The sequence below is a fragment of the Ostrea edulis genome, chromosome 4 (assembly GCF_947568905.1).
Source record: "Ostrea edulis chromosome 4, xbOstEdul1.1, whole genome shotgun sequence".
Lineage (NCBI taxonomy): Eukaryota > Metazoa > Mollusca > Bivalvia > Ostreida > Ostreidae > Ostrea > Ostrea edulis.
Window position 1 is genome coordinate 50,139,554 of NC_079167.1, and position 16,176 is coordinate 50,155,729.

The following is a 16,176-nucleotide window of genomic DNA, read 5'->3' on the forward strand; positions in this document are numbered from 1 at the left end:
TTTCGTTATGATTTATTACCTATGACCACTATGTTGGTGCATTTGGGAAGTGTTGGAGGGTGAGGCTGGATCGAAATGAGATGGATAGTATTATGGCTGATAATACAGTCACCATTCGGTTAACAATATATAGTTAAACAATCCTACCAATATCAAACAAACAATGATATACATTTCTTATCAGTCCCATGTCCAAACAATGACGATCTTGTAGAAGTTGGAGATTTAAATGTTCGCCAGGGTATACGGTAAGATTCTATCAGTTCTGCGCCATTGGGAATCACCAGAATGTTTATTTCTGTATGTACACGTAATCCTTAGAACGAGGTATGTTTTCATGGGTAGAGATGACAGCTTTTCGTACTTGTGTGCTGCTCTGGGTCTTTGTAGGAGCCAGAGCCGAAAGTGAGTACTATTTCCACAACTTATTCGTATACTGCTGGTCTCTATAATTTGTCTCTCAGTCTTTATTTATGTTTGTGGACTGAATATCAAGCTTCTAACTTCATATTATGCGCCTATTGTGTATGTGTACAACACCATCTTAACTTTGGTATATGAATAATTGTCTATATGAATCTACAAGGAAACTAAAGTAAATATTAAATGATCATCTGATTTATTAATGTATATTCAAACAGTTCTGACATAGACTTTCATTAGGACACAAAAATAATCAATACTATTAGAAAAGTGATGGAAGACAATAATCATAATATATATTTTTTTCAAAATTGCGCACAAGTATTTTTGCGAAAGATAGACATTTTACGTGGATAGAAACCCATAACAGTCATTATTTTGAATTGACAAATAATTTTGTAAATAGGAATTTATAAAAACTTATTATAATTTTTGACAAACTTTTTTTTATTTTATCTCAGAACAGTGTATCAATGAACAAAAAGAAATATATGAATACTTATATCTTTATTATGGCGTTTATGGACACAGCTGTATTTACTACAACACAAAAGAGACGGGCTGCCAGCATGATCAAGGACAGGCCCCAATAAACAACAAAAGCATCATTAAAAGCAAATTCAACATCAACATATTCTCTTGTAAAGTCAACATTCAAAGTTCAAAAATATCAACATTCACAATTCAAAGTTCACAGAATATCAACGAGTGCTTGACCCTGGGAGGTGCAGAGGTTAAACATATCATGACCTTGACCCTGGGAGGGGCAGAGGTCAAGGACTTGTAGATTTTCACATTTCAGTAAGTTCTGACAGTGCCGTTCGTAAGTGCCACAGGTTACCTACCTTGAATGGCAGTACTGGCAATCATGACAGGAAACTCCGCCACACTGGGGGTGGGGGAAGAGCGGCACTTTGCTATAATTAAGCCGTACCCATAAGGACTACTGCGGAAAGTATAGCTTCTAGGCCCCCTTGTAATGTGTTTAATAGAATGGAATTCCCTAGTTTGGATAGATGAACCGCATCACTGTGTAAAAATGGGGGTTGTGGTTTGATGTCTGGATATGAAATGACAGCCCACCCCCCCCCCCCCCCTTCCGACTTGATTAAAGCGCTTGCAAAGGAATTAAGGCGCCGGCGTGCTTCCTCCATTTTGGTCCTATAGTGGGAATATTTCCATTTAATGCGCGGTAGAACGCAATACCATATAATCCTAGCATTGGGTAAATTTGTTTTATAAATGTTGTAACTTTCTTAGTCTGTAACCTCAATTTTCTTATGGATGTATGACCTCAATCGTTCCCACCGCAATGTAGTAGAATGGCGCTTGGATGCGGGCCAAATCTACTTAAAAGTATTTTGATTTATTGATGACCTGCATAAGAGCTAGACCGCTGTAACTCTGCCACCATAAAGATATATTTACCCTACCGAGATTCAAACCGCAACCACCAGGCCTAAGTAGAGCTTCTGTTTGTGCCCACTTTAATATTGGGCTCCACAAACCAAACGATTTGACTCTCTACAAAATAAATGAACTTGAAAATTACAACTTTGGTATACGGATATATGATTTATAACAGCTAGACCGCCATCTACCAGATTTCTGAATGACATCGGATGAAAACCCCTTGATTGCTAGTTCAGTACTCGCCCCAATCCTAAAAGAATGAGTTTTATACTTGCCTGGCAATTGAAGTACTTTAATTGCTTTTGACAAAATAGCAGTAAATTGGTTTCTAGTCAATGGGGACGGATCGAAATGGCAGAAAAGGGGGGCCGAGTCATTAGGGCGTACATTCAGAAAAACATCCATATGATAAAATGGGCATGTCGATTCTCCTACCCTAGAAATGTTAAGTACTGAACCCTTGCCCACCTGGTCAGTCTTAGAATATGTAATGGTTAAACTTATTGAGCCATTTGCTCTGTCTAGTTTAACATCACCTCTTTGTACAACTCTTGCTGTTGAACTGCGATCGCTAACTAATTCGCCTACCCTGAGCAGCCCGTGAAAAGCCAATGAGAATGCAGCGGAAAACAAAGCAGACTCATAGACATTACTACAAATACATGGAAGCACCTGAAATATTCTAGCTAAAATATCTTTTGTTATTGGAAGCCTGCTATCTGGAGTATGCCTCAAACGTGTCATACCTTACAAAAGTTTAACAACCAAAAATTCAGAAGTAGGATCATAAATTCCTTGCAAATTGCAATGATATGACAAGGCTGCCATGTATGAGAGCTAGACCCCTGATAGATAAATTTAACATGAATTGAACTATTGAAGCTAAGTTGGGTGGCCAATTTGGACTGATCCGGTTTTCTGAGCAAAACTTGTAATACGCCTGGAGACTTGCATTGTGAGCTCTGTGTGTGTTTTGTGATAATGAAGCGTCTAATAATTTGTTGAATTCAAACTGGAGATGAGGTTTGTGAAGGAGGAGGGGATCGACAATGAAACTGGATCTGCTTCCGGCGCTGCATGACGAAATCTTTCCCACTGCTTGCGAGAAATAGAATCGGAAATGATGTTAAGTTTTGTGGGAATATATTCTGCACGGAATAAAATGTTATGCTGCGTGCATTTCAAAACAAAGGGTGGAAGGGACATAACCAATTTGGATTTTGAGGACTGCTTATTTAATATTGCTACAAGAGCTTGATTGTCTATATGATGGATGATTTTCTTGTTGGCAAGTTTATCGGCCCATAAATAGACTACCAATTCGACCGGTGTTATATAGTAGCCTTTCCCCCTAGCCATCTTTTCCGCCGGAAAAATGGCTATATAGCAGTCCCCCCCCCCCCCCCGGAAAAATGGCTATATAGTAGATCTTCCCCCACGGAAATGTGGCTATATAGTAGGATTTCCCCCCTTTTGTAGCGAGATGATCCCCAGGAAAACCGACTAAATCTGTATTCTGATTTTCCCCCTTCTTTTCATCCCGGTTACGTTTACGGCTGACCATTCCCATACATATTATTTCCATTCTGAAATTAATCCTTTTCTGGCTATTCATTTCTTATATATCCTAAATGGAGAGTTAATTTTTGGAAATATTTATTATTCAACAAACATTTCATTCAGTCAAATGTTATGTAAAACAATCATATATTTAGAATGTAAAATCAGAATATTTCGTGCTTGTAAAACAGCACATATTTAGGCAACTCATAATTTGTTAGTTTAACAAATAAGTAATTATCGTACGAGAAATCAAAATTGTCTCTCTCCATTTGACTAACACAAAAACTTTTCATACAGATAGTGGAGTAAACTTAAATTCTACAACTCTGTTGATTGTCTACCCCTGATTCAAAATTGCCGTTACTAAGGAATCAACTCGATCTCTCGCAAGACATGATTCTTAAAACCTCATTAGGAGAAAGTGAGATTTTTCGATTGAATTAGAGGTTTTCGAGAGGACCCCCCCCCCGTTGGTGGATTAATAGATGTGAACATGTTATCGATATAATCATATAATCGTAACTATTCCAGACGGTGCAACTCCCAGCTGTACTGTCAGTACTTTGATTTATACATATTCATTTACAAACTTTCTCCAAAGATGAATTTATTTTGAATCTGACAGATGGACAACGTCATCATACTTTGTTCCCATACCAAGAATATTCTGGAAAAGTTTTGATTTTTAACATGCACTCCTAAAACTTTTTAGCTCACCTGATCTGAAAACTTATTATTCATTTTGCCATCTCAATTTATTACATGTACATGTTCATACATGTATATTACATATATCTGCTATCCTAAAAGATCCTAGATTGTTTTAAAAAAAATGAAAACAAAGATTCGTGGTAATATTTCGTCCATTTTGTATTAAAATCTTTTATGCAGTAACCCCCCAACCCCCCCAATGGAATTTTGAATTTCAATTTTTGCTAAATATTTGCACCCCAAAAAATGTTGGAACCAACACCCCCCCCCCCCCCCGGGCAAATTGGGTCTATACCTAAAATATTTGGACCCCTGGATATATTGCCAGGATCCACCCATGGCTTAGGTTGGTTTCGTTTCGTTCCTACTTAGGCCTTGCCTCGTTTCGAGTTCGTTTCGTGGTTTTGCAGATGCCCTAATGATCTACATATACAAACGAAAAAACAAAATGACCAAAGTGTCAAAAGAACGGCCTCAAACCATTTGTTTCATCTAAAAATTCGAAGTAAACATGTTTTAGACAATAATAATAATGCATTGTACATTCATAAACCTGCTATGAAGAAGATCTATTATACAGTAGTCTTTCCCCCTAGGGGGGGAAAGGCTACTATATAGCCATTTTTCCGGGGGGGGGGGTCTACTAGGGGGAAAAGGCCATTATACAAACACCGGTATTAGCTCTAAAAATGTCATATCACCTTCATCACCTAATAGGTCTTCCAAAAGGGGGACCAACCAAGGTAGCACCATTCACCTTGAAAATAAGCCCCACAACCTAAGTTTAAAGCCCCTGAACTGTCTGTAAACAACTCTAACAAATCATCTGATGTCCATTCCTGGTCTAAGAAGTAAACTTGACCATTAAAGTTGTTTAAATTTTTTGACCATGTGCAAAGATCTCCATGCATGGCTTTTGTAATACTAATATGGTGGTGAAGCTTTGTTACCCGCTATTGTAGCATCATATAGCCGCCTCACAAATGCACGACCAGGGAGGATAGCTCCAGTGAAAAAGTTTAACTTTCCTAACAATGACTGTAGGTGTTTTAGAGTAGTCTTTTTCCTGGACATGAAATCCTCAATGATGACCTTAAGTTCAAGCAATTTGGGGTCTGGAATTTTAACCAACATCTGAACTGTGTCTATCTCTAAGCCTAAAAAAGTTAGGCAGGTTGTTGGACCTACTGATTTGTCATCACGGCACATATTTTGAAATGTTGACATAATACATTTACACCCTTGATATATTACAGACAAAATTACCAGTTCCAGTGTACATACATGTAGGCTGATATAATATGAATCAGTGAATCAGATAATTTTTAAAACGTGGATAGATTAGTATTCTGCCGTTATCACGCACGTAGTTAAGCTACCTGGAGTCTAAAAAATGTAAAAAGATACAACATAGATCCGAGATAAATATATATATTCATGGTTCGAATTTTCCTCCATTGTTTTTATAAAGATAACTGAAAAAAATCAAACTAGAATTAATTGTTGGAGGGGTATCATCGGTTAATAGGCTTCATATACGATTTCACTTTAAGGTATATCATGATGTGTATTCGTCATTATTTGACCTGGTTATCACATACAGTGTGGGAGCTGGAACAAGTTTTCTGTCTGCCTCCCTTCCCGCTTTCTACGGGCCTGTCTGCATGCTAAGCATACATCAAAACATTTATAGTTTTAGAAGAAATGTTTCGTTGTTTGGTAAACATATTAGAAGAATAAGCTTTCTGTCATATTTTAAGTTTACATGTATATGCATGTAGAAATCCACCCTCTAACCTTTAATCTATTGTGACCTACATTTTGATTGGTTAATATGGATTTTGAATTTCATTCGAATCTCGTATTTTGAATTTCGAATCTCGTACTCTGAATTTCGAATCTCGAATGAGCCTTCTGTGCTTTCGTAAATATCGCACCTAATTTTACAGACAAAAAACCTTTGATTTCATCACCGACCAGATATGATGCACAGGCACCTGAAGTATGGATATTACTAACCCCCCCCCCCCCTTTTCATAAAGTTTTTTGGAGGCAATAATTTATCTGAAATGTATGAATTCCCAGTCTATCTCATCCCTCTCTCGATTCATGTAATCGTTTCACGCTTTTTGTAAGCTTTAGAGATTGGCCTTCTACCGGTATAATAAAATACACAAGGTATGAAACAAAAATTTGTAAACAAACAGGGGGTTCCCGTTTCTGGGCACATTTTTCAAGTAATTACAGCGTTACCTAAGGAATTTTGGCGAGCGGCAGGCCGGGGAGATGTCATACTACACGTCTCTTCAACTCAAAACCCATCTCATCTCTTTTATTTGACACAATCTTGCGTGCATTGATCGGACAGGGCTTCATCTCTTCCACTGGCAGCCAAAAAGGAGTTCACAGAGTACGAATTAAAAAGGTGTCGTGTGATTGGTCCGCGAATAATCCCGAGACCATTCGGATGATCCCGAGACTAATCAATGTCTTTGCGAACCAATCACACCACAGGGGCTAAGCCCGTTTTGGGCCCGAACTCTGTGATACCATATGGTATCACAGAGTTCGGGCCCAAAACGGGCTTAGCCCCTGTGAATCACACAGCGCATACAACAACTTCATACTCTGTGACCTCCTTTTTGTCTGCCAGTGTGAAATCATACTTCATATGATATGCTGTAACAAGCTATTGAATAAAGTTTTGGTTTAGCGATCAACCTTTTCATTGAAAGACACATGTAAATGATGTCAGCATCATTTGGCAATACTGTGACGGGCTGATTTAAATTCACAGATGCCAAGTAGTTATTTTTTTTCACACTGACTTCATAACATACTTAACATACTTTAGAGGGGAAAAGATCAATACTAGAATCTAGTGTTTAGGCCACACCAATTTGTAAAATAGTTCTTCGGATTTTCAAACAAAAAAAGTGAGGCGAGAAGGCGAAATTATTTTACAAATATTATTTTTAATTTTGGAGATAAAAATTATGAGGCGAGCGAATACAAGAAATATAAATATTTTTAATTTAATTAAGTGTGATTTTAAAAAGCGGGCGCCTAAAAATAAAGATCTAAAATCATCAGATATCATTTGTTTACCACATAAACTTAATATTTTTCAACTTTGTTGATATAGTTTACAATAAATAAGAAGTATTTCAGGTTTCAAAGACTTATTTTCTTTATACCCAATACATGTACTTTGCAACATTAACTGATAAGGTCTTTTTGAAGAATTTTATTTAAGTTTCATTTTCTACAAACTTTCGATTCAGAGATACGCATATTGCTAGGGACACATCCAGTTTTGACATTCATTGCAAATGCAATATCCATTGCATCGCTTTGAGCATTTTCTTGAATTTTGATATGACATCACCAAACCTTTTGTGAATTTGTCGTTAACTGTCGGTCCAGTTTAAAATAGTCATCGATCAGTACCCCTTGCTTGTTGTAAGAGGCGAATAAATGGGGTGGTCCTTCAGATAGGACTGCAAAAACTGAGATCCTTGTCACAGCAGGTGTGGCACGATAAAGATCCCTCAGTGCCATAAGCGCTGAGCATAGGCCTAAATTTTGCAGCCCTTCACCGGCAATGGTAACGTCTTCATGTGAGTGAAATATTCTCAAGAGAGACTTCAGTCAATATATAGGCTAATCAAACAATCAATGTTCTCTAATAGTGGCATCGAATAGCGCTTCAAAAGTTTCATCGCCTTCCAGTTCGATTTCAGCATAAGGAACAACTTCCAATCCAGTGTTATGAAGTATCGTACATATTAAGATAGACATCATGAATAACTTAACCGTATTACACTGTTAGGAAATTTCTCGAGAGCCCGCGCTTCTGTCATTTGTCAGCATATACATCAAGGTGGGTTTGTTTTGATGAATTTTTATTTGTCATCTTATAGCGTAGCATTATTTAAGTTATTTTGTCTTCTTTGGGGGAAATCAGACTTTGAGTAATTTAGCTTTGCAGGTACTTTCATGTAGAATGTATTATCTGATTTCCCCCAAAATTTTATGTTGAAGATTTCTTTCGTCATTTGGTATTGTAATAAATGACAAATTTTCAATCTCAATCATTCTTTTGTTCAGATTTTTTATGACAGCAAAAACGAGCTACGGTGAGCAGAGTTTGGGTAATAGAAGCTGATAAACATAAAGGTTATTTGTGCGCTTGTTGTAAAAACTAAAAAAAATATTTACGGATATTTTTGAACACGCGGGCGGATATTATTTTTTGATAATATTATAATTTGGATTTGTTACAAATAGAAGCGGCGAATCCGACGAACTAGATTACAAATTGGCATGGCCTTATATACTGATAAGTACCCCCCCCCCCCCAAAACCACGATTATATATTGTATACCACTCAAAAGTTGTAATGTTCTATGTGTTAGCATTCGTAAAAAATTTTATGTCTGAAATTTGTAACATTTTTAAAAGAGCTATTCAAAAACTTTTGACGCATATTTGAAATCTAGTTGATTTATATTTTTAAAAAATGGAATCCATCTCCCAAAGTCTTAGACCCATCAACTGGATTTCTCTCAGATTTCAATCACAGATCAACACCTTTGTAGAACTTTTACTGAAATTCAGACATCGCCCTTTGCATTATCCTGCTTACATTGAATCAAAAACATTCCTTCCTTAGCAGATATAGTAAATAATCATACAGTATGTGTTTTAGCATGACTATAATTCTGGTTTTCTTCCAGAGACTATATTTGACTCGGATTCTTTAACTGTTGTCGATCCGTCCACAGTCAGCAATGCAGCGGATTATGCAGATCCAGCCAACTGCGGTACGGTATTTGGACACTGTTAGTAATACATTGCCCCGACAGACAGATTCTTCGGTATCGACTTTGCATTTGGATTGTACTTCCATGCAGTACATGTAACATTTTTTTCCACATCATTATATTCAATGACTGGTCGCCTTAACCCTCGTACATCATAATGTGACTGGTCACCCTAACCCTGATACATCACAATGACTGGTCGACTAACCCTCCTACATCACAATGACTGATCGACTTACCCTCCTACATCTCAATGACTGGTCGCCCTAACCCTCCTACATCACAATGACTGGTCGACCTACCCTCGTACATCTCAATGACTGATCGACTTACCCTCGTACATCTCAATGACTGGTCACCCTTACCCTCCTACATCACAATGACTTGTCGACTTACCCTCCTACATCACAATGACTGGTCGCCTTAACCCTCATACATCACAATGACTGGTCGACCTACCCTCGTACATCACAATGACTTGTCGACTTACCCTCGTACATCTCAATGACTGGTCACCCTTACCCTCGTACATCTCAATGACTGGTCACCCTTACCCTCCTACATCAAAATGACTGGTCGCCCTAACCCTCATACATTACAATAACTAGTCGACTTACCCTCGTACATCACAATTACTGGTCGACTAACCCTCCTACATCACAATGACTGGTCGACTTACCCTCCTACATCACAATGACTGGTCGACTTACCCTCCTACATCACAATGACTGGTCGCCCTAACCTTCGTACATCACAATGACTGGTCGCCCTAACCCTTGTACATTACATTGGATGATTCAAACTATGCGAATACAGAATTCACCGTCGATATCGAAATAATATCTTCCATTTCGACAGCAAATGGCGGACATTTGCAAAACACAAAACTACAAGTCTTCATTAATAAAATGTTAATAAACATTGATAAATACAAATCACTTTCGCCGCGCAAGGATTCATTAAGCATTTATCTTAGTTCTTCATATAACCATAGTACGTAAGCTATTTATCAAATTTGAAAGCGTAATTATTGAATATGGAGTTTGCAACTTTCTTTCTTTCTTTCTTTCTTTATTTCCTCCAGATGGAGATTCTAGTACAATAGTAGTGCATTAATCAAGACATATGCAAATGTGCAAAATAATATAAGGAATACAAGTGATTACAATGGAAGAGAGGGAGAATACAAAAATTCCTAAAGAACATATTAGAAGCATATACAATATTTAGTTACAGTGTAACTCGAAGTTTGTTATAATACATTGCTGCTGCATCTCTTATAAAACGAAAGTTCAGAAGATGTAGTTCTGGAATGTTAAAATCAGGCAAGTTTGAGATCATGCTTCTTGCGCCGAGGATGAATAAATACAAGTCATATTGGGACAGCCCACATAGGTCGGCAGCCAAAGAAATATCAAAGTCTTCAATTAGAGTTTCCCACCATGCGTCGCGATATAGGATTGTTTCAGAAGAAGTAGTTGATACGTGCTCAAACACATTCGTGAAAGGTCTCGCGCACAATGAGCAAATTTCGGGTGGTGTATCCAGAAGAGTCCATAATTTTACAATAAACTTGCACCGAAGAATCTCGTTATTATTGTGCGGAATATTCCATAACAGAGTTGGTGATTTTCCATCGCAAAGAATGATAAATCGGGTAAAGTCAGGATCAGCACGCATGCGTTGTCGTCTGGAATCGGAATGGTAAGTGATGACAGAGGATTTAACAGATCTTTTCCACTCTGATTTTGAGGAGAAGACACCATTTTCAAGATATCGAGTTAAAGCAGGATACAAATTGTATTTGGTCAATAGAGGCATGATGTCCTGAATAAATCCGCGATGTTTGGCACAGGGGTTCATCATATACGAGAATAGACGAGTGAGGAATATGTGCTTTGTGAGATAAGTAGTGCCCAGTTCACAAAGACGTCCAAAAAATTGCAGTTTCTTGATGTCAATCTCCGCAGTAATAGGAAGCAGACCCAGGAGGCTTTCACACATATCCGATCTTGTTTGCTGATGAAGACCCATTGCGTGTTTTGCAATAAAATGTTGGAATGTATTGAGGGTTTCGACATCTTTTCGTCGTAGGTCGCACCAGAGTTCGCATCCATATAATACAGAGGGGATAACTACCTTCTTATATAGCTTGGAGATCGTGATTGGGTTTAGCTGTTCGGATGCTTTTAGTGCAAAATATGTTTGGCGTCCTTTCATGCAAGCATTGGAAGTTCTGCTACTGGGATCAAATGTGGAATTCAGTAAAATTCCCAGGTGCGTGTATTCCTTGGAAGAGTGAATAACATTCTTGCCTAGGTGCCAGGATAATGTGTCCAGATGTTTTGCCCTTTTCGGATAAAAATAGAGTACATTGGATTTGTTTGCATTGAATGTAAAACGCCATTTTGTTGAATACTCGTATATTTTGCGTAGAATTTTCTGTAATCCATGCGGGGTGAGCGCAACACAACAAATGCCATCCGCAAGCCTTGGATTAGAGCTTATGATACTGAAAATACCGGTATTTGTACACAGATTTTGAATTTCGTGCAGCAAGTCGTCGATAAATACAAGGTAGAGAAAGGTTGACAAAACACCACCCTGTCTAACGCCTGGTGAAATTGGAAACCAATCAGAACTGTCTTGGTTAACAACGACAGAGAACGATGTGTTTACATGACAATCGTTTATTAGACTCCATATCCGACCCGAAATCCCAAGCCTGTGAAGTTTGCACATTAGACCATGTCGCCATACAGTGTCAAATGCCTTCTGTGTATCAAGAAAGGCTACAAGGACGGGACTCCCATGTTCTATATTGTGGTAAATCGTCTCTTGAAGGTTGAAGGACGCTGTTATACACCCAAGATTTTGTTGAAAACCTTGCTGTTGTTGATTTGGAAATTTATCATAGGCTGGATATAAGTCCGAATTCGGGTTAACAACAACTTTTCAATACTTTTCGCTGCCCTTTAAAAACAGACTTTGAAGTAGCTCCGACAGAAAAATTTCACATTTGATAATCAGATATGAATCCTTGCGTGATTTGTATTTATCAGTGTTTATTAATATTTTAAGAAACGAAGGCTAGTATTTTTGTTTTATTTTTGCATCAAATTATTAAGAGTGAGTTTAATTGTTGGGTATGTTGGCATATTTCTGCTCCCTGCATGCGAGATAAATTATTTCAACGATTATCTCGTATGTTGACATAAATAAGTCGAATGTCAGCATTATTATTTTGCATGTTGACATAAATTATCTTGCATGCAGGGGGCAGAAATCTGTCACCATAGTTGGTCATGTCATGTTTCGTGAACTATAAAGCGTAAACTGATCCAACCCAGCCGGCTTATGTCCAACAATTAGATTCCTTTCTTAAATACATGATTGATTGTCGACGTGGAAACGATTATGGATATCATCAATATCGACAGCAAATATCGTGATATACGATTTAGTTTCGATACTACAAGAACTTTTTTAATTTTTTTTTTTTTTTTTTTTTTTTTTTTTTTTTACAGTTGACATTGATTTTATTAAGTAAGTACATAATTCTAGTTTTGGGGTAAAATATCCGAAGAATTGGGGTAGAATATCCGAAGGGGCCCCCTGGATTAGAAAGGCATTTAGTTCATATAATTCATGTACATACAATTGCAGAAATAAAAAGATAATAATAATACATGTAGTCAGAGGTCACATAAATCAGAGTCCAAGTTTGTGCCCCCGACCTGTTTATCTTGAAGGACTGTCCCCTTCAAGTATATCAACTTATTACAATGCATAAAGACAAAAAATATATATTCATTATACATTATATCTTTTCAGCAATATCCTTTAGTATTTTATAAAAATAATTTGCTTTGATTTTTTCACATGCAAGGAATTCATAAAATAACTGTTTCTTGATATACACGATGAGACCATGAATACTCTCTTCACAATTTTCAAATCTACATTTCATTTTAAATTTATGTATTTTCATAGCAATAAAATACATGTATATCACAATGTTGTAGCTGTTTGTTGTATTGTTTTCTTGTAGATAAAAACCTAGAACAATTAATTTCCATGTAATCTTGAAATTGAAATATTTTCCTACAGTGTTCCAAATATATTGTATATTTTTGCACTCAAAGAGTAAATGCTTTGAATTTTCTACAACATTACATAATTGGCAAAAACTGGATTGTTCCTTTTGCCATTTGCTCAGTGACAAATTACAGTGTGTCAAGTTATGTAATAATTTGTAATTGAATTCCGCTACTGATTTGTTTAAGATATTTCTTACTCTAGAAATATAAATTGAATTTCTAAATTCCTTAAAACTACAGTTTAATTCACTAGACCATTTGTTTTCATATATTGGCTAAACAAACATGGACATAATAATATTATAAATTTCTTGACTATTTTTAAAATTCCTTGATTAATACAGTTGTGTTATTTCTTAAATGTACTTTAACGACATCCTTGATGTTAATATATATGGATTTTTGGCAAGCAAATTGTGTTTCAATTTTTCTGAAAATAATTTTCAGAATTGTGTATTCACATAGCCAGTTAGCTTTCACTTTTAAGATATGATTGAAATGTTTTAGTACTTTAAATTTTCCGTTTACATCAAAAAGGTCCTTTACATGTAATATTTTACTTTGAATCCAATTTTTGAAACATAGTGTGTAATTTTTGTACCTAAAGAGTGTATTTAACCAAATTGGTTGAGACAAAATTTCATCGGTCGATTTAAGTGTGATATTCTGTAAAGCTTTGCATTTATTAAAATAGCTGATCACTTCGCAATAAAATGTAGGAATATTTGTCAACTTAATTTCTTGTTTATTCTTTGTGCTTAGACCTAGGATATAACTTGGGTTAATGTTATATTTTCTTAGGAAAGAATAAAACAAGTCGTTTTGTGATGTATTTGAATTAAATAGACGTTTGACCCACATGACTTTTAAGGCTTGAAATTTTCTTTTAATATCTACTACTTCTATCCCCCCATCTTCTATTTGTCCAATAAGGGTTTTTCTTTTTATTCTTTCTCTTTTATTCCAAAGGAAATTGAAGATAGCTTTGTTAATTCGTTTTATGATATTTTCTTTGGATTCTCAAGAATACTTGCACTGTATAATAGTTTAGACAGTGCTAATGTATTTATTACTGTGTATTTTCCAAAAAGAGTTAGTTTTCTAGATTTCCGTGTATTTAGTGTCTTGGTGAGTTTTTCAATCTTTTCGTCCCAGTTAAGTTTATAACATTTAGCATGGTCGTGTCCTAAGTGTATCCCCAAATACTTTACTTCTTCATTGGTCATTTTAATATTTTCTAAATATTGATATCGATGTTTTAATGGTTCAAGTAAAATTCCAATAGTTTTTTCAATATTTAGTTTCATACCAGATTTAGTGCAGAAAGTACTTATTAACTCAATTCACTTTTTTAAAGACTCTGAATCAGCTATAAGTAACGTTGCGTCATCCGCGTGTTGCAAGATTTTTATTTCATTTTCCATGTGGGTTTTTTTTTCTCATCCTTTTATATCATCACGAGATTTTAATTTTAAAGATAGAATTTCAACAACAAGTAGAATAGAAGAGCTGATATTGGACACCCCTGTCGAATTCCATTCTACTGAATCGAAAGCTTTTTGAAAATCTAAGAATATCAGCATTCCCTTTTGATTATTGGTTTCACAATACTCAAAAATGTCTAAGATTATTCTTTCGTTTGTTCTGATATATCTCCCCTTTATATAAGCGGTTTGATCGTGACTGATTAAGTTACTTAATAAGTTTTGTAATCATTTTCCTAAAACAAAGGCGATAATTTTGTAATCTGTATTAGTCAAGCTAATTGGTCGGTAATTTTTTATATTTGACTTATCTCCCTTTTTGTGTATAAGCGATAGAATGGACATTCTTTGAGTAAAAGACATCATGCGCATTTCATGGGCCATTTTTAATGCAATATAGAAAAAAAGCTTGATATCGTTCCCGAAAATCTTATAAAGCTCTACAGGAATACCGTCGGATCCTGGTGATTTTTTGTTTTTCATTATTTTAACAGCTTCCGAGCATTCCTCTAAAGACGGGGATGAGTCGCATATTTTTTTCTCGTTTTCGCTTAAAAGTGGGGTCTTTATTTCGTTTAGAAATTGTTTGTTTTCATTGGATTCCGTGTTGTTACTTTCATATAGATTTTTGTAAAAATGTGTAATGTTTTGCAATATATCGTCATTGTTTGTGCAAGTTTGATCATTTTGTTGTAGACAATTGATCGCGTTTGAAATTTGAGGATTTTTTCTAGTCTGAGAAAATATGCTGTACCCCCCCCCCCCCCCCCCGATTCTAACCATTTCGCTTTTGATCGAATGAATGCTCCTTTTGTTTTTTCTTCATAATAATTTTCCATTTCAAATTCTAGTTTTCTTTTTCTATCCATATCAATGAGACGCAAGTCCGTATTTTCTATTTCTTCTAGTTCCTGTTCTAGTTTGTGTATTTTATTACGTCGTGAATTGCTATTGTGCTTTGTGAAAGATATAGAATAATTTTTTATCAATATTTTAATTTTCCCCCATTTCATTTGATCATTACGAATAGCATTTAACTCATTTTCATTACTAGCGAGTAAATCTTTAAATCCTTTAATATAATCTGTGTTCAGTAACAGGGATGTGTTTAACTTCCAGTAACCCGGACCTCGAGAGTTAGTATTCAGTGAGAAGTCAAAACGTATTGCTAAATGATCAGTTGACCTATTGCCATTTGAATTCGGCACCTTTCAAATTTTTTGAAATAAATATATAATCTATCCTGCTTTTAGCATTACCATTCCCGTCGCACCACGTATATCCATTTTTTCCATTATTTTGTTCTTTCTATAGATCTTTAAGACCTATTTCTTTAAAATATCAATTAAAAACTTTGAACTTTTATCTTTAAATTTGTTGTCTCTATTTTGTCTGTTGTCTGAAGAAAGACCACAGTTAGAATCTCCCACTATTGTCCCTATCAAGAGTATTTTTGATAATCCAGGTTTTAAGTCTTTTAAAGAAGTCTGTTCGAGCATTTTCATTGTTTGGCGCATATACATTTACCAGACAGTAAGTATTATCATTATGTTTTATGTTTGTAAGATTTTCTCTGCCGTCAATTGATCTATGTACATTAATGATTTCACAATCAAAGGTTTTCTTAATCAAAATTGACACGCCCCTAATATGAGC

At 35.9% G+C, this 16,176-nt stretch overlaps 1 protein-coding gene across 1 annotated transcript in view; it reads left to right on the forward strand.

Annotated features, from left to right (window-relative positions):
- The first annotated feature begins 318 nt into the window (after nucleotides 1–318).
- LOC125672260 (uncharacterized) overlaps nucleotides 319–16,176 on the forward strand; it is a 28,334-nt gene continuing 12,476 nt past the window's right edge. Inside the window, exons 1-2 of the mRNA XM_056162868.1 lie at nucleotides 319–405; nucleotides 8,850–8,936. Coding sequence (XP_056018843.1) covers nucleotides 330–405; nucleotides 8,850–8,936 — 163 coding nt within the window. The 5' untranslated portion in view covers nucleotides 319–329. The remainder of the gene's footprint in view (nucleotides 406–8,849; nucleotides 8,937–16,176) is intronic.